This window comes from Simochromis diagramma, unplaced genomic scaffold (assembly GCF_900408965.1).
Source record: "Simochromis diagramma unplaced genomic scaffold, fSimDia1.1 OVJJ01000293.1, whole genome shotgun sequence".
Classification (NCBI taxonomy): Eukaryota; Metazoa; Chordata; class Actinopteri; order Cichliformes; family Cichlidae; genus Simochromis; species Simochromis diagramma.
The window spans coordinates 22,277,772-22,301,245 of record NW_024386801.1 but is presented as its reverse complement, the minus strand read 5'-3'; the positions used below and the strand labels follow the sequence as shown (position 1 = coordinate 22,301,245).

General features: G+C 38.3%; 1 protein-coding gene across 1 annotated transcript in view; it reads right to left on the bottom strand.

The window, feature by feature from the left end:
- Positions 1–1,666: 1,666 nt before the first annotated feature.
- Positions 1,667–23,474, bottom strand: part of LOC120730282 (chemokine-like protein TAFA-5) — a 47,611-nt gene continuing 25,803 nt past the window's right edge. Inside the window, exons 3-4 of the mRNA XM_040026570.1 lie at positions 17,978–18,105; positions 1,667–2,135 (exon numbers count right to left, since the gene is read on the bottom strand). Of these exons, the coding sequence (XP_039882504.1) occupies positions 2,127–2,135; positions 17,978–18,105 (137 nt within the window). The 3' untranslated portion in view covers positions 1,667–2,126. The remainder of the gene's footprint in view (positions 2,136–17,977; positions 18,106–23,474) is intronic.

Genomic DNA, 23,474 nt, shown 5'->3' with positions numbered 1-23,474 from the left:
TTTCATCTGCAATTAAAGTTTAAACTTATAAACCTGAAGCTAACATTATTCCCACCTCATGTCAAGACCCTAAAAATAATGAATATTGAGATAGTTGTGGATTTGTTCCCTGCACTTGCTATTTTCCATATAAAAGTATTTAATTTGTCACCAGAAGAAAACATTTGGGAAGATTGGCAATTAAACTGCATTTTCTATTTAGTGAAAAAATGGTTCCATAAGGACAGAACAAGGGAACAACATCAAAACAGGGGCAGTGACTTAATTGCCCATTGCTGAATAAGAGTGAGATAATGCGATGACCTACAGAAACATGGAATTGTTAGAGTTGGTATACATTTACCTGTTGAAGGGGGAAAAGAAATTAATGTCACTTTTTTGTTTATTTTTTGTTTTTGCTTTTTTCTTTTTTTTTTACTTAGTGTATAGTTGTATAATAACTCCTTTTAATTCCTATAATTTAGCTTGCCCAGGTTTGAAACATCTCTTTCACATAACACTTCATATTTGTCTTCTGCTATCTGTAAATAGCTGGTGTCAACCAGTTTTTGTTTACTACTGTAGATTTATTGGCTTAATGCACAACTTGATTTTTAATAACAGTACGTGGAAAAAATATAGGTAATATTTCATAACTGATGTAAACAAATGATCAGTTATTACTTTAAGTATTACTTATGATATGTAAGTATTTGAAAGGTAACCATCAGAAAGTGGTCAAAATGAAAAACACCTTCTCAGTCCCAGCTTAAAAACAATATAACTGTCAGACCAAGCTTTGAATAACAACAGGTTTCAAACATGAGTCAAGCATGGCTTTCTACAAACATACAATGTATAAAACTGTTAACTTTGGAACTTGAAAATCTATTGTGTTCTTATGTGTTCTGCTGTCAAACAGAAATAGTGTGTGGTATGAAATTCCTTGCTTAACTGAAATCGTCACTGCAAATTGCATGTTGGCCAAATATAGAAAAATGTAGAAGAATATACAATGTAGTCTGGTGGAATGGCCAGGAATCCTCTATAAATCTGTAGTTTGATGGGTTTTTTAATGAGGGATAGTGACCTGTAACCATCGGGAGCTACTACACTGCATTGTTTTATTTGAAGAGACAATATTATATTCCTGAAATATCTGATGTTATTTATGTCTAAATCAAATTAGGAGGTGAGTTCATATTGCTGAAGTTCCATGCATTTATCAGCATCACTGCCTCAGTTGTTACCTGCACAATAAAACTGAAAACTTTGACAATTGTAATGTCTGATATAACATAAAAGTGAACCCAAAGAGGTTCAAAATCAAGTACTATAATATAACTGTCTGAGGTTCACTTAGTTCCATTGTTTTAAGTAGGCGCATCAGTTTAAACAGTTCCTGTATATTTTTCTACTTGTTACCACACTCAAAGTGTTCCTGCCTGGTCGATGGAAATTTTTATCTGTAAAACAACATTTCAACTGTCTACATAAAGTGCAAGTCTTGATGTTTCTATCATAAAAATGTCTGATATGATTTTTTCCCTTTACCCTCTCTACCAGACTGATGTCCAGCACATAGCCAGAGTGTCCCAACAGAAACAACAGCTTCATCTCTCTTCATTCAGAAACACATTTTTTTTTTAAATAACTCTTTTTCTTTTTTCTTTTTTTTTTTTTTTTACTTTTCTTAGTTAAGCCATGTAGTAGATAATTATACAATATTTTCATTTCTATGCAAAGCTATAGTAGGGTATGTGGTAGAGTGGCATTCTGAATGTCTCATCCCCTCCAAAAACATGTCTTTGTGGGCTCTGTTCATCTTTGGTATGTAAAAATGAAACAGAGTTTTGTGCCACAAAAAAGATATCCATCCAATGCACTAAAATTGCTTTTCAAATCTCTTGGAAAATGAACACAGTCACTGTTTTTCCCCAAAAGAAGTTTAAGCTTCAGTTTCCAGAGTTCACCCATGCATCAAACAGGAAGTGCTGGTGCTTTGACCTGCGACTCTGAAGGCTGCGGTGTTCTGTGATTGGTCTTCAGCAACTGAAGCTGGAGAGGATGGTCCGCTAGCTGATGATGGGTAATGGATGATGGGAACCTGTCTTTCTGGTGAGTTGTAGTTGTTGTAGCTGTCACTGTCAGGAGACCTAGAGGACAGATTTAAGCAACATTAGGAATATTTCTCTTTTTAGGAGACATAAAGAAGGGCCCTTGATCAAGAAAGAAATTCCAGGTCTCCAAGTCAACAGACATTCAGAAGTTCTCTGAAGAGATGGGAGAACCTGATTAAAGGATCTCAACAGCAATTCTAGCCAACACAGGGAGAGGACTTGTGAGTAAAACGATATGGCAGCTTGTCAAATTGCTTTTTAAAAAACTACGAGGAACTATGAGCATGAGGAAGACATTATCTGATCTGATGAGCCCAAGACTGAACTGTGAAGGTGGAATTCCAAGAACTATTTCTCCAGAACATCAGACACTGCTTTTGACCCGGCTAATAACAAGGCAATTTATTAGTACTGACAGAAAGCTAAAATGTAGCCAAAAACATACACATCCAGAATACACCAATATGCATGAGGCTCTACGCTGATAGATATTTTATGCATTTGCCATTATTCAAGAAGAAATTCATTTCTTTTGTTGACGACAGAATGAAAAAGTTATGTAATTAACATTTTTATTACGTTATTACATTACGTTATTTCTGTAATCTATAATCCCAAATTTTGGCGTAGCTTTCATGGGTACCTTTTATCATAACTCTTCAATGTCTGGATTGAAAGAGCCTACTGGGAACCAGATCACAATCTTGTCCTTACCCTTACGTAATCATTACCAAGCAGTTATGGTGTTTAAACCTAACAAAACAGTCAATGAAAATAAAACCAAATACAGCATGAAATCAGCAACTGAATTCCTTATTGCCTGTATAAGAATCGCTGTAATTCCTAAACATTTAATGCAATTCAATACTTTTGTTAGATCTCTTGAATTAAAGCTGGAAGTTTGCAGTTCATTAAGTTACTGATTGTTTGATTTAAACAATACTGTGGTGGATTGCAAAAACTGTGTCACTGTCCGCAGTTACAGACCTGACAATATTGAATATTGAATAAATACTGAATAAATTGTAGAATTAATATAGTCATACTTCCACATGTACGTGTGAGTGCCAAGTTTAGAAAGAGCTCCTGAGATTTAAGATCATTTCATTGATACTTTTTGCCCTTTTAGTAGATTTTCTGACAGTAAGAAAAGCAGCATCACTAGAATTAATTATGAACTGCTTATAATGCTGAACATTACCAGAATAAACCTCATACAGCAGGCATGCCCCCCCAAAATAAAGGAGAACATGAAACTTAGTGAAAATAGATATTCAGTACCGTCTTTACTTTGGAAAAGAAGCCCTTTTGTAATTGCTTCTAGCTGAAGCCTCACGACGAAGTGACGATGAAGTAGCAGCGGCACTACCTCTGAACAGCTCTTCTCTGAATTATTCATGTCCATCCTGTTTGACTGCAGCTGGAATTCTAAAAGAGCTGGAGGAATCAGATTACACTGAGAATGATGCATAACTTTGAAATGACGTCAACATTCAAACTGCTCTTAAAATGCTCTGCTCACAGTTGATTAACATCAAGTGAAGGTGCATTTAGAGCATCTGTTGCCTGCACTCAGAGTAAGCATGGCAGATTTCTTGTAGGTGGAGGAGGCAACTGAGCTCAGAAAGTCGTCCTTGTGCACTCAGGAGATCATGCAACTGGATTTTCTTGCGTTAGGCCAAAATACACTGCTGACACAATACCCTTATTACAACCAACTCTTTCCATGAAATCCATCATTTCTGATGGCCAATGAGAAAAAAGCTGCAGTAAAAACTTTAAATGCTGTCTCTTTATCACTGTCTGAAACCAAACAGGGCTACTGGATTATCGCAAAAGTAATAATCAAATGTAAAGGGTGTTCTAATTCACAATTAAAAATTGAATGTGGCAAAATGATCATTTTATCTCAGTCATTTTGTTTGCATAATGATGATAATAAACTTCAATATGCTTCTCATAAAAATATTAATTTCAAATCAAAGCTGCAAACAGCATTTATCAGGCCCTCGCTTCTCTGTGCACATCCACTCATGCTGCACTCGATCCATATTACAGGTCGGTTGGGTTGTAGGTGAGGAGTTTCATGTTGTCATGTGAATGTTTTAAGCCCAACACTAGGTGTTGCTGGAGAATATCTACTAATTATATGTCATGCCACAGTATATCATCTGTGGAACCACCAATGAAAATGTGATGTACATGGGATGATTATTGCCTACTGCTGATTTCCTGTACCACTACATGGTGCCATAAGTGTTACCTAATATTGGCACATAGACATCTCCAGACTTGGACTTCCATCAAGCATGTCAAGTTTGGGACAGACTGGATAATGTGCACTTGAGATATAGAATTTTCTATATCTACCTTTGTAAGTTAATCCCTGTAAGTGTCTACTGCTGATAAGCTAAAAACAAGCAGCTGTATTCTTTTATGTTTGAAAGAGAAAAGGGGAGAAAAACCCCATAATATTCAGTTTCTAAATTGCATTGTGTCACTTTCACATCCTAAGTAAATGGATTCCCTTCTCTCCAAGGAGAACTGGATTTTTCTCTGAGTGAGTAGACTGTGATTTACTCCTGTCATTTTCTCCCTGTGTGACTGAAAATAGATAAATCCCTCTGCAGGTTGCCACCACATGGCTGCCTTCAATACAACACTTACGGAAACATAAAGGTAAATAAAAACTGAGAAGTAACATATGACAGTGGCAATGTAGCTGATTGCAAATGAGTCCCCAAACCCCAATTGAAACGTATATATATATATATATATATTAGGGGTGCAACGATACACAAAATTCACGGTTCGGTTCGATACTTTGGTGTCACGGTTCGATATTTTTTCGATACAAAAAAATGTTCATGCCTTTTTAATTTGTCATTTATTAAAATTATAAATATATATTTTAACTCAAAAGTACAGTTTTTAAATTTAACCCTAACCCTTGTGCGTGTTTTTTATTTTGACAGCGAATGCGCACCTGCGGACCACTTATGTGCAGCCCTGGTTATTTAGCTCGTCATATTGCAGCCACAGAAATTCTTTTGTCCATGAAACCATAAAGCTGCACTTTCTTTTTGCCTTATAGTCTGATTTGTCATAACTTCTCCGTTTTGTGGTAAGCTTTTCTTTGGCTGTCACTTCTTCACCCTGACCTGTCTTATTTGGCTCAGCAGAACTAAAATATATATCGTGCTGCTTTTACACACGCACTCACATAAGCTCAGTGATTCTCTGTGCGATCAACCTCTCACATGTTTAAGCTTTCTGCAGGAGATTTCACTTGTCATGTTTGCATAGTAAGCTAACGATTAATAAGACGATGTCAGAGGAATTGGTGCACAAATTATCATCACTCACAGATCAGTGCTGTCGCTCTCTATACACAGTTCGCACGATTGCAAAGTGAAAGCAAAGAAACAAGCGCAAATTCAAACGCGATTACAATATGTCACATATTGACAGTGGCTCACTGATGCCAATGACATAATTACCCAGCTACATTTCTGAAAGAATGCAAAAGCATTGACATATATTTTTCCTTCCTACAATAGCCCTACGGGCAGGGAAGAGATAGATTTTGGTAGCCCGACTGAAAAAAATCGCTAGCCCCGGGACGTCGGGCTCGCGATATTGCAAGCCCTGTATCTGATTGAGGAATCACTCATCTTTGGAAAAGAGAGTTTATTACAGAGAAATGTCTCTTTCCAAAATAAAAGCTATACTATCCGCTTCTTCTGGGCTATATTCTCAGCAGCATAAGGAGAATCATGTGCTAACAGCTATCTAAATGACTCGGCTAAAGTTAGTAGCATGCTTGTTGTTTTTGTCTTTGCACTAGGATGATGTCGGCGTAAATGTGCAGTCATATTCGTTGTGTTCCCACTAGTGCTTTCAGGTTAATCTCGTTGAAATGACCTTAACGCCACAACACGGCAAATCTCCGTTAACGAGCTATCGCCGATCGCCCCGTGCATGGGGCTAGACGGCCAACACGTTAACGAGCTAACTGCGCTAACACACTAGTTCCCACCCATGTAATTGAGCATTGCATGGCACATCCAACATACTGTTTTACTTTAGTCCATGACTCGCTTACCTTCAGGGTCATACGTCACATGAAAACCAAAATAATTCCAAACGCCAGATCTGAATGAGGGTGGGGGAGGTCCATGTTGCAAGGAGAGCTTAACTTCTGTCTCGCTAGCTTGCCCTGCGCTCTTCCTTCTGACGATGCTGTCTGTGTTGAGCGCTCAGTGAATCTGCGTTCGACTACTCCGCCTAGGCTGCACTGTCGAGCCTAGGCGGAGTAGTCGAACGCAGATTCACTGAGCGCTCAACACAGACAGCATCGTCAGAAGGAAAGTTGATAAAATAAATTACAAATTTTGTATTGTTCGATACATATGCGTACCGAACCGAAAGCACTGTATCGAACGGTTCAATATCGATACGAATATCGTTGCACCCCTAATATATATGTGTATGTATGTGTATGTTTATATATATTAGGGGTGCAACGATACACAAAATTCACGGTTCGGTTCGATACTTTGGTGTCACGGTTCGATATTTTTTTGATACAAAAAAATGTTCATGCCTTTTTAATTTGTCATTTATTAAAATTATAAATATATATTTTAACTCAAAAGTACAGTTTTTAAATTTAATGTTGCTGAAACAAAAGTAATTTAAAAAATAAATATATCTCAGGGCTCTCAAAATTTCAAAATCCCTGGTAGCCCTTCGGGCAGGGACTCTTCAGTTTTTGGTAGCCCAAAATAAATGTAAGTAGCCCGAATAAAAAAGAGAGCAATTTTTTGATTGATGTTTTGTTTCCTTTACAATATTATACATTAAAGTATAATATTGTAAAGGAAACAAAACATTAATCAAAAAATTGTTGAAAAACAAATTACAACATTGTATAAAAATTACAATCATCAACTCAAATACTTGGTTCTAATTGAACAGAAATTTCTATGAACTTGTAAGAACTGTGTAGGACATAAATCAGTCTGTGTCAGATCCTGAATTTGAAATTTCCACTGAAGTCACGGGTAAGAGACAAGTGGAACCAAGATCTAGGCCATTTGCTTTTTGAAGTTTGCAAAGACTGCTAAATTGTGCCAGTGGTAGTTCACTCTTTGCAACATAGTACGCTGTTCTAAACAGATTTTTCAGGTTGATTTTTAGTATGTTATTTGCAATTGGTGTTTGTTCTGGGAAAGATATTGCAGACTGAGCAATAATGCATTTCTTGCATTTCTCATGGGTTCTAATGGGGGCCTTTCTTAAAATGACTGGTCCCAGTAACAAAGGCGCTTGAAGTCTCAGAAATCGAGGGAAAACCAACAACACACCCGGCAGAACATTATGTTATTTACACGGGTGCACATAAGTGGTCCGCATGTGCGCATTCGCTGTCAAAATAAAAGACGCGCACCAGATAAGAAGTTGCAACGCGCGTTTGCGTCCATATAAAAAGCACTGTTTTTGTCCGCTAGAGTGGGATTTTCACGGCACATTCCGCACCACATCTCTGTGCGTTCATCATTTGTTTGAAGTCAGCTCACCTCCTGCAACCACTTTTCCGAGAATACGTGCTTCTTTTGTGGTTCGGACTCCTGACATTTTTTTGGAGGTGGAGGAACATCACAGTAATTGCTTAAAGGAGCTTCTTCGACATCTTTAAGAGTTCTAAACAAATGTCTGTCCTCCTCCAGAAAATCTTATGTATGCAAACACGCGTTGCAACTTCATATCTTGTGCGCGTTTTTTTTTTATTTTGACAGCGAATGCGCACCTGCGGACCACTTATGTGCAGCCCCGGTTATATAGCTCGTCATATTGCAGCCACAGAAATTCTTTTGTCCATGAAACCATAAAGCTGCACTTTCTTTTTGCCTTGTAGTCTGATTTGTCATAACTTTTCCGTTTTGTGGTAAGCTTTTCTTTGGCTGTCACTTCTTCACCCTGATCTGTCTTATTTGGCTCAGCAGAACTAAAATATTGTGGCGAGCTCAGACAAGGAGGAGACGGAGGTATCGTTTGGTCTTGCTTCCCGTGAGCTAGCCAGGGAGCACAGCCGTTTATTGACATCTGCAGAAGAACACTGCTGCTAGCTAACTGCTCAGCGCGGCAACAGCACAGCAACAACAACAACAACAACAACACACAGGGCGCCCTCTGACCCCGGAAGAACACACCGTCGCAGCGAGAGGGCGTCACCCGTCACTATGGCAACATAAACAAAACATAACTGTACAAACAGAACCCCGAACAGCCCTGACCCGCTACAATATATATCCTGCTGCTTTTACACACGCACTCACATAACGGTCAGCGATTCTCTGCGCGATCAACCTCTCATATGTTTAAGCTTGCTGCAGGAGATTTCACTTGTCATGTTTGCATAGTAAGCTAACGATTGATAAGACGATCTCAGAGGAATTGGTGCACAAATTATCATCACTCACAGATCAGTGCTGTCGCTCTCTATACACAGTTCGCGCGATTGCAAAGTGAAAGCAAAAAACAAGCGCAAATTCAAACGCGATTTCAATATGTCACATATTGACAGTCGCTCACCGATGCCAATGACATAATTACCCAGCTACATTTCCGAAAGAATGCAAAAGCATTGACATATATTTTTCCTTTCTACGATAGCCCGACGGGCAGGGCAGAGATAGATTTTGGTAGCCCGACTGGAAAAATCGCTAGCCCCGGGACGTCGGGCTAGCGATTTTGCGAGCCCTGTATCTGATTGAGGAATCACTCATCTTTGGAAAAGAGAGTTTATTACAGAGAAATGGCTCTTTCCAAAATAAAAGCAATACTATACGCTTCTTCTGGGCTATATTCTCAGCAGCATATTGTAGCGGGTCAGGGCTGTTCGGGGTTCTGTTTGTACAGTTATGTTTTGTTTATGTTGCCATAGTGACGGGTGACGCCCTCTCGCTGCGACGGTGTGTCCTTCCGGGGTCAGAGGGCGCCCTGTGTGTTGTTGTTGTTGTTGCGCGGTTGCTGCGCTGAGCAGTTAGCTAGCGGCAGTGTTCTTCTGCAGATGTCAATAAACGGCTGTGCTCCCTGGCTAGCTCACGGGTAGCAAGACCAAACGACACCTCCGTCTCCTCGTTGTCTGAGCTCGCCACATTGGTGTCAGAAGTGGGATGATGGTGGCACCCCATGTTCTGACCCGAGTGACTTTTCCCCCGCCGGTCGTGACCGGCCGGTGCGCCAAAAGAAGGCACCTGGACATTTGCAGGACTTTGTGTGGGGTAATGGGGTCGTCGAGGACGACTGACCCCTTAGGTGGGGGCTATGTAGCGGGTCGGGGCTGTTCGGGGTTCTGTTTGTACAGTTATGTTTTGTTTATGTTGCCATAGTGACGGGTGATGCCCTCTCGCTGCGACGGTGTGTCCTTCCGGGGTCAGAGGGCGCCCTGTGTGTTGTTGTTGTTGTTGCTGTGCTGTTGCCGCGCTGAGCAGTTAGCTAGCGGCAGTGTTCTTCTGCAGATGTCAATAAACGGCTGTGCTCCCTGGCTAGCTCACGGGAAGCAAGACCAAACGACACCTCCGTCTCCTCCTTGTCTGAGCTCGCCACAATATTAAACATATCAGGTCCCCATAAGGAGAATCATGTGCTAACGGCTGTCTAAATGACTCGGGTAAAGTTTGTAGCATGCATGCTTGTTGTTTTTGTCTGCTTCCACTTGTCTTTGCAGTAGGATGATGTCGGCGTAAATGTGCAGTCATATTCGTTGTGTTCCCACTAGTGCTGTCAGCGTTAATCTCGTTGAAATGACGTTAACGCCACAACACGGCAAATCTCCGTTAACGAGCTACCCCTGCGTGGGGCTAGACAGCCAACACGTTAACGAGCTAACTGCGCTAACACACTAGTTCCCACCCATAATTGAGCACTGTGTGGCACATCCAACATACTGTTTTACTTTAGTCCATGACGCGCTTACCTTCAGGGTCATACGTCACATGAAAACCAAAATAATTCCAAACGCCAGATCTGAATGAGGGTGGGGGAGGTTCAATTTGCCATGTTGCAAGGAGAGCTTAACTTCTGTCTCGCTAGCTTGCCCTGTGCTCTTCCTTCTGACTATGCTGTCTGTGTTGAACGCTCAGTGGATCTGCGCTCGACAGTGCAGCCTAGGCGGAGTAGTCGAACGCAGATTCACTGAGCGCTCAACACAGACAGCATCGTCAGAAGGAAAGTTGATAAAATAAATTACAAATTTTGTATTGTTTTTTGTATGTATACACACATATATATATATATATATATATATATATATATATATATATATATATATATATATATGTGTGTGTATGTATGTATATATATGTATGTATGTACGCACCAGTCCATAGTCGTGAATATCTGTCCAGAAATTAGTAAAAGCAGCATGAATCCTCACATGATCCTCACAGATCAAATATTTTAAGATGTGTGAGAAGCTATAACTGTGCTATTTGTTTTAGCAAGACTGAAATCCTCTTGATCAATGCTGCCGATGAGGCTGATAATCTTTAGAGACTCCCTGTCTCTTGCTATTGATACAGTTTAAATCCAAGCTATAGCTGACTTCCACCAAAGCATGACCAATGGGATCAATTACAGAACTAAGCTCAAATCGTCACGTGTCACACTTTTTTTCTCTCCCAGTGGAAGAGTCGTTTATTTCAGAGACAATTAACAGAAAAGAAATAAATCCGCCATTCACTGAGAACACGGTGATCCAGGCAGTTGACATAATGTAAGTAGAAGCTGAGATGGAGCCCTTTACTACGCTTCTTAGATCCAATGAAGCAAATACAGACAAATTTTAGAAAGCAGAGTTCTCAGAAATATAAAACTTTCTAAAAAAAAAAACCCTTTAAAAATAATCATTAAAACAATCTTGTACTGTTTAGTAGACTTGCAGGTTAGTTATACTTCATTCCTTATTGACTTACAGTGGTCATCTAACATACATTACTTCAGCAAACTGTAACCACATACGCTTACATTCAAATGCTCAGACTATAATGTGAAATCTGTATATTGTTTCTTGTGTGTGCCCCTGCAATCTAAACTTGTTTTATTACAAGATGCAATAAAACAAGATTAAATCTACAAATCTTCATGTCTTAATAACATAACAGTGTCATCTGTAGTTTGCATATGTAAGTGACAGAGATGCCAGATATGAGCTTAACTGTGTTCCACGCTAGTTTAAAATACATTACTGCTCTACAATGTCATATACCGGCTCCCGTCATTAGTGTCTGTGTGTTTTATCTGCCATTTCCATGATAAACACCACAGCTGAAAGTAAACTGGAAAGCAGGCAGCTTTTTTTCCAACATAATTGCTTTATGATGAATTGTGGCTGGTGATGACAAATAATGAGCTCTGTTTCTATTTATTTCACCTCTAAAGCAAACACAAATCACAAATTATCCCATTAATATTGAATAACTTATAGCATCTTAATTCACCCAACCAACATATGTTTAAATCCTGCTGAGGTACATCAGTAAATCACCTATTAGTGGTATTATTGCAAAGTGGAAGTCTGTTGGACCATCTCAGCCATGAAGTGACAGACCATTTAAATTTACAAAATAGGATCAAAGAGTGCTGAGACCCAAAGTGCATAAAAGTCGCCCACATTCTGTTGACTCAATAGTTGCAGAGTTCAAAACCTTATCTGGCATTAACTAGAGATGGACCGATCCGATATTACATATCGGTATCAGTCCGATACTGACCTAAATTACTGGATCGGATATCAGAGTGAAATAAAAAAATGTAATCCCGTCCATTAAATATCAGGAAAGCACCTCACAAAACTTGCAACACGCTGTAACTCGCCTCATAACCTTAGCACTTCGGAGCAGTATGCATCACGTGATAGAGCGGCTGTGGCCTGCAAGACCTGTCAGTGGTCTGGTTGAGCATTTGGAGCTTCGCTACCAACCCAGCATTTCATCTCCGACAAAGTTATCCCCGAGAGAAGTAAAGCAAGTGTGTAAGTTCATCTCTGAATGTTTGTACAGCATTCCCACGTTAAGCTTAACAACCGATTTATGGAGCTACTGCCTCTTCTCTCTTTCTCCCTCTCGTGTTGCTACTTCAATCATGAAACTGCTTAATGATCAGCTGATCGGCTTTTCTGTTGCGAGTCTGTCTCTCTTGTTTGTTTTTGGCCCACTTTGCACCAGAAAGAGGAAACCAGCGGCTGAACAACAGCAGCATGTTTAAGCTTGATAAGCTGTTGTTAGAATTTATTTAATATTACTTTCTACACCAGGATCCTTTTCTACTAGCTGATGGCTGGTAACTGTGCAGGGGCGGATCTAGCAAAGTTTAGCCAGGGGGGCCGATAGGGCATTAACAGGGAAAAAGAACGACACAAAGACATACTTTTCTTTCTTATTCTCATTTAAAATGTCTAGCTTTTATTAAATAATTATCTGACACCCAAAGTTTTAATCTGATGTAAAATGAATAGAAGTCCATTACTGTATATAGTAACTATTAAGTCTAATATATACCCTAGTAAGCTATAGTACATTTTACTTTGGGAAGGCTGTGCTGTGTGCAGTTCTGTTAAAGAAAGATGTTTAATCTATTTAATATTTCTTGAAAAATAATTGATTTCTGTGCATTTTTTTTCTACACTGCATCAAATTAAGGTTGATTACGTCGATTAAGGTGGAGCGTGAGGGGTGGTTCCCTATTTTTTTTTTTGTTGTTGTTGTTGTTGTTGTTGTTGCTGGGAGTTGAAACCCTATTGGTTAGGTTGCTTAATATTTACGCTAAGTACTCTTTAAAATACCAGAATAGGGAGGATGGTGTAGGTTTAAGTTTATTAGATTGATCAGTATTGCTGAACTATGAAATATTTTTTTTTTGCATACAGGTATAACAGAATAGCTTTAGTGTTGTTGTTTTTTTTAAAACTTGAGTATGAACTTGATTAAAAAACACTATATCAGATTCATATCGGTATCGGCAGATATCCAAATTTATGGTATCGGTATCGGACATAAAAAAGTGGTATCGTGCCATCTCTAGCATTAACATGAACAGAACAACTCTTTTCAAAGAGCTTTATTGCATGGGTTTAAATGGTTTAGCAGTTCCTGTAATTATAATGTGTAGGTGACCCAGTATTTTGTTGATATGTATGAAATGCAAGGGTGAAGACGCTTCTATTCTGGATTATTGGAGAACACAGGAAATTTCTGTTTATATCACAGCTAGTTGATAGCCCATAAAGACCTTGGCACATCCATAGTGCCTTCCTGCACTCAGAATACCAAGCATAAGTGACTACGGGAGGTTTTTTAGTTCACACCTGTGACGTACAACTGGTAACTGGTTTGGAACATCAAAGTTAAATAAGCAATTCTTACCTTTAAATCTAAGCTCTCTTCCTTTCCCCTTTTTTGTTTTTCTTGTCATACTGATACTGTCATACATGATTAGTGTGTTAACATACATATTACAGTTTTATAAAAGTATTTAGTCTCATTTGAGTCCTCCATTTTCCGTCTGCGTCTGCGATCAGCTGAGGTGTAACATAACAAAGACACAGTCAACATGACCACAAAGTCTGTTTACAAAATGTCTCAGATGTCCTCTATGACTCTTTATTTATAGCCAGTCATCACAAAAATAGTTAGCCATTTCCCGGATTGTTGTGCAGTTACCATTTTATCATACCAGGCCATACATCCCAGTGGCTAAATAAGTTTAAACAGACCAGACAGCTACATATCACAATGTTATATTTAACTAGTATTTCAATGGCTCAATCCAGCAGAAAAGTTACGTTTTGACGCCTTTTGTTCACATTTCATAATATTTAATACCAATACCAATATTTCATATAAGGTTATTAATATTATGTGTTTGTTAGTTTGTCAAAATATCAGCATCCACTAATTCATTGGTGAATAATCCACTAACATGCCTGTGTTGCTATATCTCTATGGGAAGTGTATTTTGCTAACTTCAGGGAACTATCATGAGGCTCCATGATCTGCCATTGCTGTAAAGAAAATGGGCCACTGGAGTGAAGACAGATGACACAACTTTCCTGTCAGTGGCTTGTAATCAACTGACAAATTTCTCTGAAATAGGCTTTGCTATGATCTCACAAAATGGCTTCTAAAATCCAAATTTTAAGTCATATCAGTCTGTTTTACAAATTTGGAAGATCCCAAGAAGTTTCTCTAGGTATGTTTGTTTTTTGTAAGCATGTTTGAGATAAATTAGATAAAAAAGCTTATAATATAATATAATATAATATAATATAATATAATATAATAAAGATATAGTTTTCCCCTCACTCACATTCCTCCAGTTCAAAAAGTCTACATCTGTTGGCTTAAAAAAAAAAAAAAAACCTTGTTAGAAAGAAAACTTTTTCCTCTGTGATCTGAGGGTAAAATTATGGCTGTAAAGTAAAAGTTCCTGAATGGAAAAGGTTAGAAATGAGAATATTAGAGGGGCAGCTCAGGTTCAGCAGTTAGGACTCAAAGTTAGAAAGGCAGGGTTGAGACGGTCTGGACATGTGCAGAGGGCTGGATGTTGAATATGCAGCTGGTGAGGAGGAGGAAAAGAGGAAGGTTTATGGATGTGCAGGAGTGAAGGAGAACATGGAGAGGGTTGATGTGGGATGCTTGGTGTAGAGATCCCATCCCATAGCAACAACTGTAATGCTAAAGAGGTCATTTCTTGAAGATGTTAAGCTGTTAATTTTCATATTTTTTCTATTCATAAGCAAGATTAGGCAAAATAAGTATTAAAGTTTAAGTTTCTGAAAATGTCGTAGGTTTCACGAATGGTTATTTCATTACACATCATATGTATGTATGTAAAATTCACCAATAAGCAAATTTTACATCTAAATAATTGATGTAGAAGAAGATAATTATGGAAAAGTTAAAAGGGAATTTTGGATAACAGGTGGCATTAGTTACACTACAATAAAAAAAAAAAAAAAACTACAACAACAAATGAAGAAAAACTCTCACTGCTAAATTTATTGAACAGGTCATTGTCTGCATTTTAAAACTGACCTCAAAATTAGGACACATTTTAATACATTATGTATTGTAAAAGTACAACAGTAAAAGTTTCTCACACCATCTACAACTGCCTGTGCTTCATTGGATACGCAGCCTTTCTCTTTCATTAAGCATCCACAGTGCTGCACCTCAGTCGGCAGCCTTTGAGCCTCTCAGCTTTTTTCCTTTTCGGGACTGAAACCTGTCCGACTCAGCTGCTGTGGATTTCCGGAGTCTGCTCACTTCATCTATGACTCCCCTGCTGCTCTGTGCAACCAGCAACCTAGGTCTGGCTAGGCAAAATTACCTTTTTATACCAATTTCTATATGGTCAAAATGACATTGTCATCTTTCTATCCCTATTACCCCCAAATTCACTATATAATGAATAATTCAATTTTTGAAAAAGTAATGAAACATGAGATCATGGAGTTTAATTGCAGAGAGTTACACTATTTTTAAAATGGCCTCAAAATGACCTCGGTCTTGGTTCTTGTGTTAAATATTTAAAACTGTGATGTTTCTCCTTTAAACTGGTTTAAAACATCTGGAGAGAAACAGAAATTGACATTTCTATTGTAAAAGGTTGAAAAGCAAATTTAATTTGAGGCTTATCTTAACATGGTCATGAACTCCAATAGCTAACTGGCAACATTTAACATTTTTAAAATCAGAGATATTCTGAGTATACTTTTATTTTTCTAAAATTAAGAAAGGGCTTTAATTTTTTAAAAGGTTCATAGCATTAACAGTTTCATATTCTTTAACTGTAAAACATGTTTATGCTCATCTAGATTTGCCACAAATTCTATTGAGGTGCTTTAAAGTGTGCACATCTGAATAATTGTTTTGTTTGCTTAGCATTAAAAATGTGGTCAGGGGAGCGAAAATTAAAAAGGAGGTTGTTTCAACTTTTCTTTACTGTAGCCTTCTCATTTACTTGAATGGAGAAGGAATTTTAAGGATCCTTTATGGTTTTTCCATTTTTTTGTTGTTGTTTTGTTTTGTTTAAAGGCGTAAAAGGTTTACTCGAAAAAATGACAGCATTGGTGTAAATAGTCTATCTACAACAAAGGTGTGGAAAGCAATGGGACAAGAGTAAGAAGAGAGATAGATTAAAATCAGTGTTGAATGAATTTTCTGGCAAAAATTACACGTGAGTACTGAAAGCTGAAATATTTTGCCTACAATTGTCTGAAAAGGAAAAAAAGACTGAACAGCATTTGTTGAAATTACTGTTAAAAATGGAAATAATTATAAGAGCTATAATTAGGAGCTACGGGGCATCAAAAACAAGAAGGCTTTGGTCTTAAATTATTTTGTCTCCATGGTACTGAATGACATTACCTCAGGAAAAGTTGAATGAACTCAACAATCATACAACGAAAAACTATCATGGTGCTCAGTCTTTGACCCATTGATTTGAAATTTATTGTGGATGCATCATTCTTCTTCTTTTTTTACAGTAAGAGATGATTTGTGTTCAAGCTCTTTGAACTTTTTTGAGGTTTGTTCCTCCTTGTGCCTCTGAGATTGTTATCTATATTTCTGGTTCATGGATTATGTTTGTTTCCCTTTGGTTCCAGTCTGTATTTTTATAAGGTTATGTAGCCTTTTGTTATCATCATCTTTCCCTTTCTGTCTCGTCAGTCAATCATGTCTTCATGTTTATTTATTGCCTGTCACTGTATCACATTCATATGTTTTAGTACTGGTCTCAGTCTTTGTTACTTCCTGTTTTATTTTGATAGCCCCTCATCTCGAGTGGATTGCGTTTAGTTTTGGGTCCCCTTGTCTCGTTAATCAGATTTCATTCAGCTATGTTCCCTGGTGTTTCCCAACTGCCTGATGTGTATATATTGTTTGTAATGTAGTGCCTTGTGGTTGTGTCTTCCCTTGCAGTTTGTGCTCTCTGCTGTGAAGTTTGGATTTTCCTTGTTTTGGACTTTTTAGTTTAATGAAACTACCTTTAGTTTACCCTTTGTGTTTCTGAATCATGCATTTGAGTCCTGCTACTTAACCAGCCTTGTTAAAAACTGAACAGAAACTTAATTTGTTGAACCAGGTTAATTTCATTCTGGTACAAAAACATGGGTAAAAGTAGCTGAAGATTGTAATGAATTAAACAAAAAAAATCTGAACAACACAAATTTAGATCTTCATTAGACCAATGGACATTCAGATGGGAAGAATGAAGTTATATTAATTCAAAAATGTTCCCTGTTTTAACTCATTATTGTTAGGTTGTTGTTTTTTTTGTTTTTTTCCAGTTTCTGCTCAAGGATCGTTAATATAATTCTCAAAATTACTTTTGACAAGACTCACGGCGAACCTGACATTATATTTTTCATGGACAACAAAGCAGAACTGTGTATGAAATATGGGAATTTGTTTTTCATCAGGTATTTAAAAGAGAAAAAAAATTATAAAATTATTACTCCAAATCACATCTGTTGGAAGGCTGTTGACAACTGGGGGGAAAAATAGCTCCTCCTTCACAGTAAACTTGCACCAATAAAGACTGCACACCTGAGGTAGGGTGTGCAGCTTTCTTCATTCTTACAATTTAAGTTCCCATGTTTGGAGCTTACTTAAACTCTGTGATTCACAGTTTTGTAAAAATAGGATGACTCCTTGAACAATACAGCAGGTTTTGCTTCTATACTTTCTGTTACTACATGCATCTAAAGTGGTGAAATCAATTTCCAGTATGTTTTGCAAATATGTTCAAATCACCATTTTTTCAGTGGTAAGTGTGTTTGTATTTGTCAGCTAAGCTCGTTTTCTCACCGTGGTGGTTTTCACTCTGCCTCCTGGTTGAGTGCAGGTCCAGCCTGACTGATTGACCAGGAGATTACAGCCTTCATCCTGTAAGCACGGAGTCATCTCACACCACTGTCGACTCGTGATGATACGAACTGAGGAGGACGGCAAGAGGAAAAAGAGGTAAGTATGCTTGAGCTTCAATTTTAAGTTTTTACGTTATTTGTGTTTTTTCATCAGCATCTTATGGCTGAACAAACCCCCCCCCCCCCCATCTCCTTTATCATAAATGATGATCTTATTCTTGTTGATGTTCCTCCCTTTACTCCTAGACTGTTAACAATGAAGAAATAAGTGCAGATACACAACTGTATTTGAAAATTCTACATAATCTGTAATCTATATTCTGCAATGGCACTCCGAGTTTGCAGTGTTTGCATAGAGTGTACACACATGCTACTGCACAGTGTCAGGTAAATAATTGTTGAACATACCAAGCTACTCATACACAGTCTTTACAGAACATTGACAATTTTATTAAGATACACATACAAAATATAACAAGAAATATCAAGGGCTTTATGGTAAACATTGGTGAAATAACCCTTTAAAACAATGTTGCAGCAGATGTAGAGTAACAAGGGTTCTGTGATAGTTAACCTCTGTCCAGCATTTTCAGTCAGATGTGTGTGACTCTGGATCGTGTCGAAAGAAGACCATCAAACATCTGTTATTAACAGCTGTATGTGTTTTCAATTAAACACATACAGTGGACAACACAAAATAATTTAATGTTCCTCATTATGCAAAGGAAATGTGAGGAAAAGGTGTCAAGGGTAAAAATAAATAAAGATGAACATTAGTCAGACATTTACATGCACTCATCATGTGCATAAATATCATGGTAATTTGGGCCTTACCAGATGATCAGAATGAAAGGCAAAAGCAGTCACTCTACACTCTACAGCTAATGACATGTGAAAAAGTTTTCAAAGAAACTGGAGTCCAGTTTAAAACTATGCTCATAATTCAACAGCTCGTAAAACCATCTTTAGCAGCAATAACTCAAAGTAACCATTTTCTTTACAATGTCATCATTGAGTGATAGAGGGATTTTGGTCCACTCCTCTTTACAAAATTGTTTCAGTTCATTGAGGTTTGCGTCATCTGTTTAAATGCAACAATATTTCAATTGGGTTGAGGTCTGCACATCGCCTGGGCCATTTGAACACTTTGGTTCTTTTTTTTTTTGTAGACATTCTTTTCTAGATTTTATTGTGAGGGTTATTTTTTTCTCTTGGGCATACAACAACAACAACAACAACAACAACAATAAAAATCTCCTTCAAAAACATAACAAAGAACATAAGAGGTTTAACCTAAAAATCCCTCCAATCACAATCTTATTAAATATCCTAAAGGTCTTAAAGGATGTGCTGCTAATACTATTACAGTAGATCTTTAAGAGGTCTTGCAGAGTGCATATCTGGACAAGTGAAAGCAGCTGTGGGAGCATGAGGGTTACTTACCAGGCAAGTGGGTTTAATGTTGTGGCCAATAAATGCAACATAAAGGTAATCTAATGCAGTGTGCATAATTAATGTAGCATGACATAGCACGAACAAAGCTTATGACATGCCATATAATATATTCTAATATATTATGTAAAATAGAATGACCTGAGTTATCAGCACTATGTGGAAAACACGCACGCACACACGCACACACTTCACTTCACTTGCAGGGATATTCCTGCTGTTTGAAGTGATTCTTTACTGACCCAGTCTTTCAGTTCTTGCTCTCATTCCTGGCACTAAATTACACACTCTGAGCCATGTCTGGGGAAACACAAAGAAAATGAAAGACTGTAGAGGCCTGTAATACATAACCTGGTAATCAGTTCGCCCATCGGAGCAGTGGTGTGATTGTGATAGCCTGTGAGCCCCCAATTATCAAACCAATTTCCTACTGAACAACAGTAGCATTGCTCAGCCATTCTTACATCCCCTCACACCTCTACCCAGATGGAGAGATCCTTCAGGAGGAGGAAACAGTTCAGCTTCAGCAGCTCATTTTTATCGAAAATGTTATTATTAGAATTTAGGTTTAGGACACAATATAAAATTACAAAGATTAGTATGGTTGTAATTTAAGATATAAATCTCTATAAAGATTTCTGGCCTTTGTTGGAAATGGAGTATATTTTCTTGTTCCTGGTGTCATTAATAGGAATAAATGAAAAATCATTTGTTGTCATATTGAATGTATACTAGCAATATCATCTGTAGTGTGTAGGATGACTTCGCCTTCTTCTTGATTTCTAAAGTTAAGGATAAATTGGTGGAAGCGGAAGGAAAAATATTGCACAGAGTTCATTGAGGAGTTGAGATGGCTCTGAGTGGTTACCACGATCGTGGCTCAAGAGTTGGGAGTTCGCCTTGTAATCGGAAGGTTGCCGGTTCAAGCCTCGGCTTGGACAGTCTCGGTCGTTGTGTCCTTGGGCAAGACACTTCACCCGTTGCCTACTGGTGGTGGTCAGAGGGCCCGGTGGCGCCAGTGTCCGGCAGCCTCGCCTCTGTCAGTGCGCCCCAGGGTGGCTGTGGCTACAATGTAGCTTGCCATCACCAGTGTGTGAATGGGTGGATGACTGGATGTGTAAAGCACTTTGGGGTCCTTTGGGACTAGTAAAGCGCTATATAAATACAGGCCATTTACCATTTACCAGATGACTGGGAAAGTACCCCTGAAGTGCTGAGGGAAACACGGTATTTGATGTATCCTCTGGAAAAAGGAACAAAGACAAGCAGACTTGGTAGTGGTATGACCAAACAAAGGAAAGGATCTGAAGGAAGAGAAAAAGTCGGATAGCCAAAGAGATGAAAAAAGTAGACAAGAGTACTGGGAGTTTAAGGCGTATGGGAAACAGAGAGGTAGTAAAGACAAAGGAAAAGGCTTATAGTGAGTTGTATGTGATGTTGAGGAGAAAAGGACTTGTATCAAGCTGGAAAAGATGTGCAGAAGATTAGGGTGATTAATGATGTGGCTATTGAGATGAGCAGTGAGAAGACTGTGTTAAAAAGATGGAAGGAGTACCTTGAGGAGCTGATGAATGAAGAAAATCAGAAGAGGATGGATGGAGGACAGTTTCATGGTCCATAGCTCCATGAATTTTGAAAAAATAAGCGTGAGCTCAGTCGTGCTCCTGACCTAATGCAGCATCTTTGGATTTTGACTCTTACTCTTGAAAAAACCTTTTTTGGTCTCAGGATCATGGGCAGAGACCAAGCTGTCAGCACTAGCATCTGTCTTTGACATGAAATTTGGGTCAGTTCGACATCAAAGTTGACCTCTTCACAAGTTTAACATCCAAGATGAAATTGTACGTGAAGATTTCCACAACTAGACTTACAGAAAGTGATCAACACAAAATTTGAACATAATAGGAATGCTTCACTTAGAGTTTTGCTTTTTGTAAGTTCAGTAATTTGATAATAATCAGACACTGTATTAGAGCCTAGTTATTTAAATCTAAAACATGAATTGCTTTCTAAATATCTGCTTACTATTATTATGTCTGCATTGTTTTAAAAAAGGGGGTTTCAAAAATTTAGATTTTTAGATCAAAAAAATGATTGAATTTCTTACTAAATGTTTGTTTAAATTAGTAGTTTTTATTTCCTCATGTATACCACATTCCCCTAAAAGTCTCTTAATGTCTGACCAATAACAACACAGGATGGATGAATGCATTTCAAGGTGAATTACATTGCAGAGTGTAGAAAACAGGAAAGAGACTTTGAATCGATAGTGTGAAATGGAGAATCAGTGGATTAATAGCATGTATCGGTAAGTACCCGAACACCTGTGAGCGCTGCATCACTACTCTGACAAATTAATGACTGCAATGCAGATCCATCCACCACCGCCAAGCACAGTTCATTTATCCAGAAAGCGAGGAGGCCATTTTGTAATGACTTCATTCATCAAAGAGGGTGACCTGAAGGAGGGTTGCTCCTTTGTCTCTAGAGAATGAGACAATCCTACAGGAAAGAACACGTTAGGACTGAAGTGCAAAAATGAGGCAAACAAAAAATCTGTGCTAAACTTTAAAGTGGACACAGACACCTGTTTTACATGTTCTTTTTTCCCCCGGTTGTAAATACACTTTGAATTCCAGCTAAATGTTTCCCGCTTATGCTTCTCTACAATCTCCTCCGTCATCAGGTCTGATGCCGGTGCTGTCAGTGAATGTTTGTTTGTTAGACTCAGATGTTTTAACATCTGAGTCTAGGACTTGTTTTACAGTCTCTGAATACTCTGGCTTTTTGACCTTTGGGTTCGTCTCCACCTGATGAGAAAGAAAAAGGTTTCTTTCACTCATCTGTTTGGACTCAGAGCCACGGTGGTTAGCACTGTGCACTGAGTTTGCAGGTTCTCCCCGTGTTTTCGTGGGTTCTCTCTGGGTACTCTACCTAGGTAATAAGCACATCAAACCAGTAGGTGTGAGTGTGAATGGCTGTCTGTCATTAGTCGTTGCGTTAGTCCTGCAACCAATTAGCGATCTGTCCAGGGTGTACCCGACTCTCGCCCTGTGGTAGCTGGGATAAGTGGAAGAAAATGGGTGGAAGGGCTCAGAACCACACAGTCTTTTTTAGTCATTACCAGGAGTAAGTGGTATTCTCAAAACTGTAACTTTTTTTTAAATTTTACTACTTAAATCATGGAAGAACAGCAGAGGAATAAAAAAAACGTGTTGACTGTTTACTTTTTATTCATTTCTGTGAACATGAAATCCTTATAAAATTAAACACACAGAGTTTTAATCAAACTCATCCAGAGTTTAAATTTCAATTTTTCCATTCTCATAGACTTTGTCTATCTATAAATAGTTTATATAAGTCTGTGTGGCTGTTGATCTTTTCCCTGAAACAGTGTGAGCTTTGGCTCAACTATCTAAAATCAACCCGAGTGGTTCCTGAGCAGAGCTTTGAAGGGACGGATAAAAACAGACTGTGGTATGATTTTGCCCCCTGTGCTCTGCTGGTGTAATTCAGCAGCAGAAAACAATAAAAATTAAAGGCAAATGTTGCTTGAGATACAAGCTTGAGTTTTCGTCCTCGCCTTTGCCGTTTCTGTTTGTTTTCACCCACCTTCTAAAATAAAGCTCACTCACATCAAAAGTTGCATCTTGGGTCCTATTCTCCTACTCCACACGTCTGCCATGCCTGAACTATTTATTTTGGCTAACAGAAAGGATAATGAAATGTTAATCGAGTTGCTTGTACTGTGCTGCAGGTTAAAATAGGAATTTGTTTTTCTATGTTACTCACGTCGACAGTACACTGAGAAAGGTTTTTTTTTTGTTTGTTTTTTAATTTGCTAGAAATTAAAAAATCTGTGCTAAACTTTTAAGTGGACACAGACACCAGTTTTAATAGGATACTGTGGTGGTGAAAGGTATGTCATCACCTGAGTCTCTGCTCTGGAGCAGATTTTCTTGAAGTATTCCACTATTCACTACAGG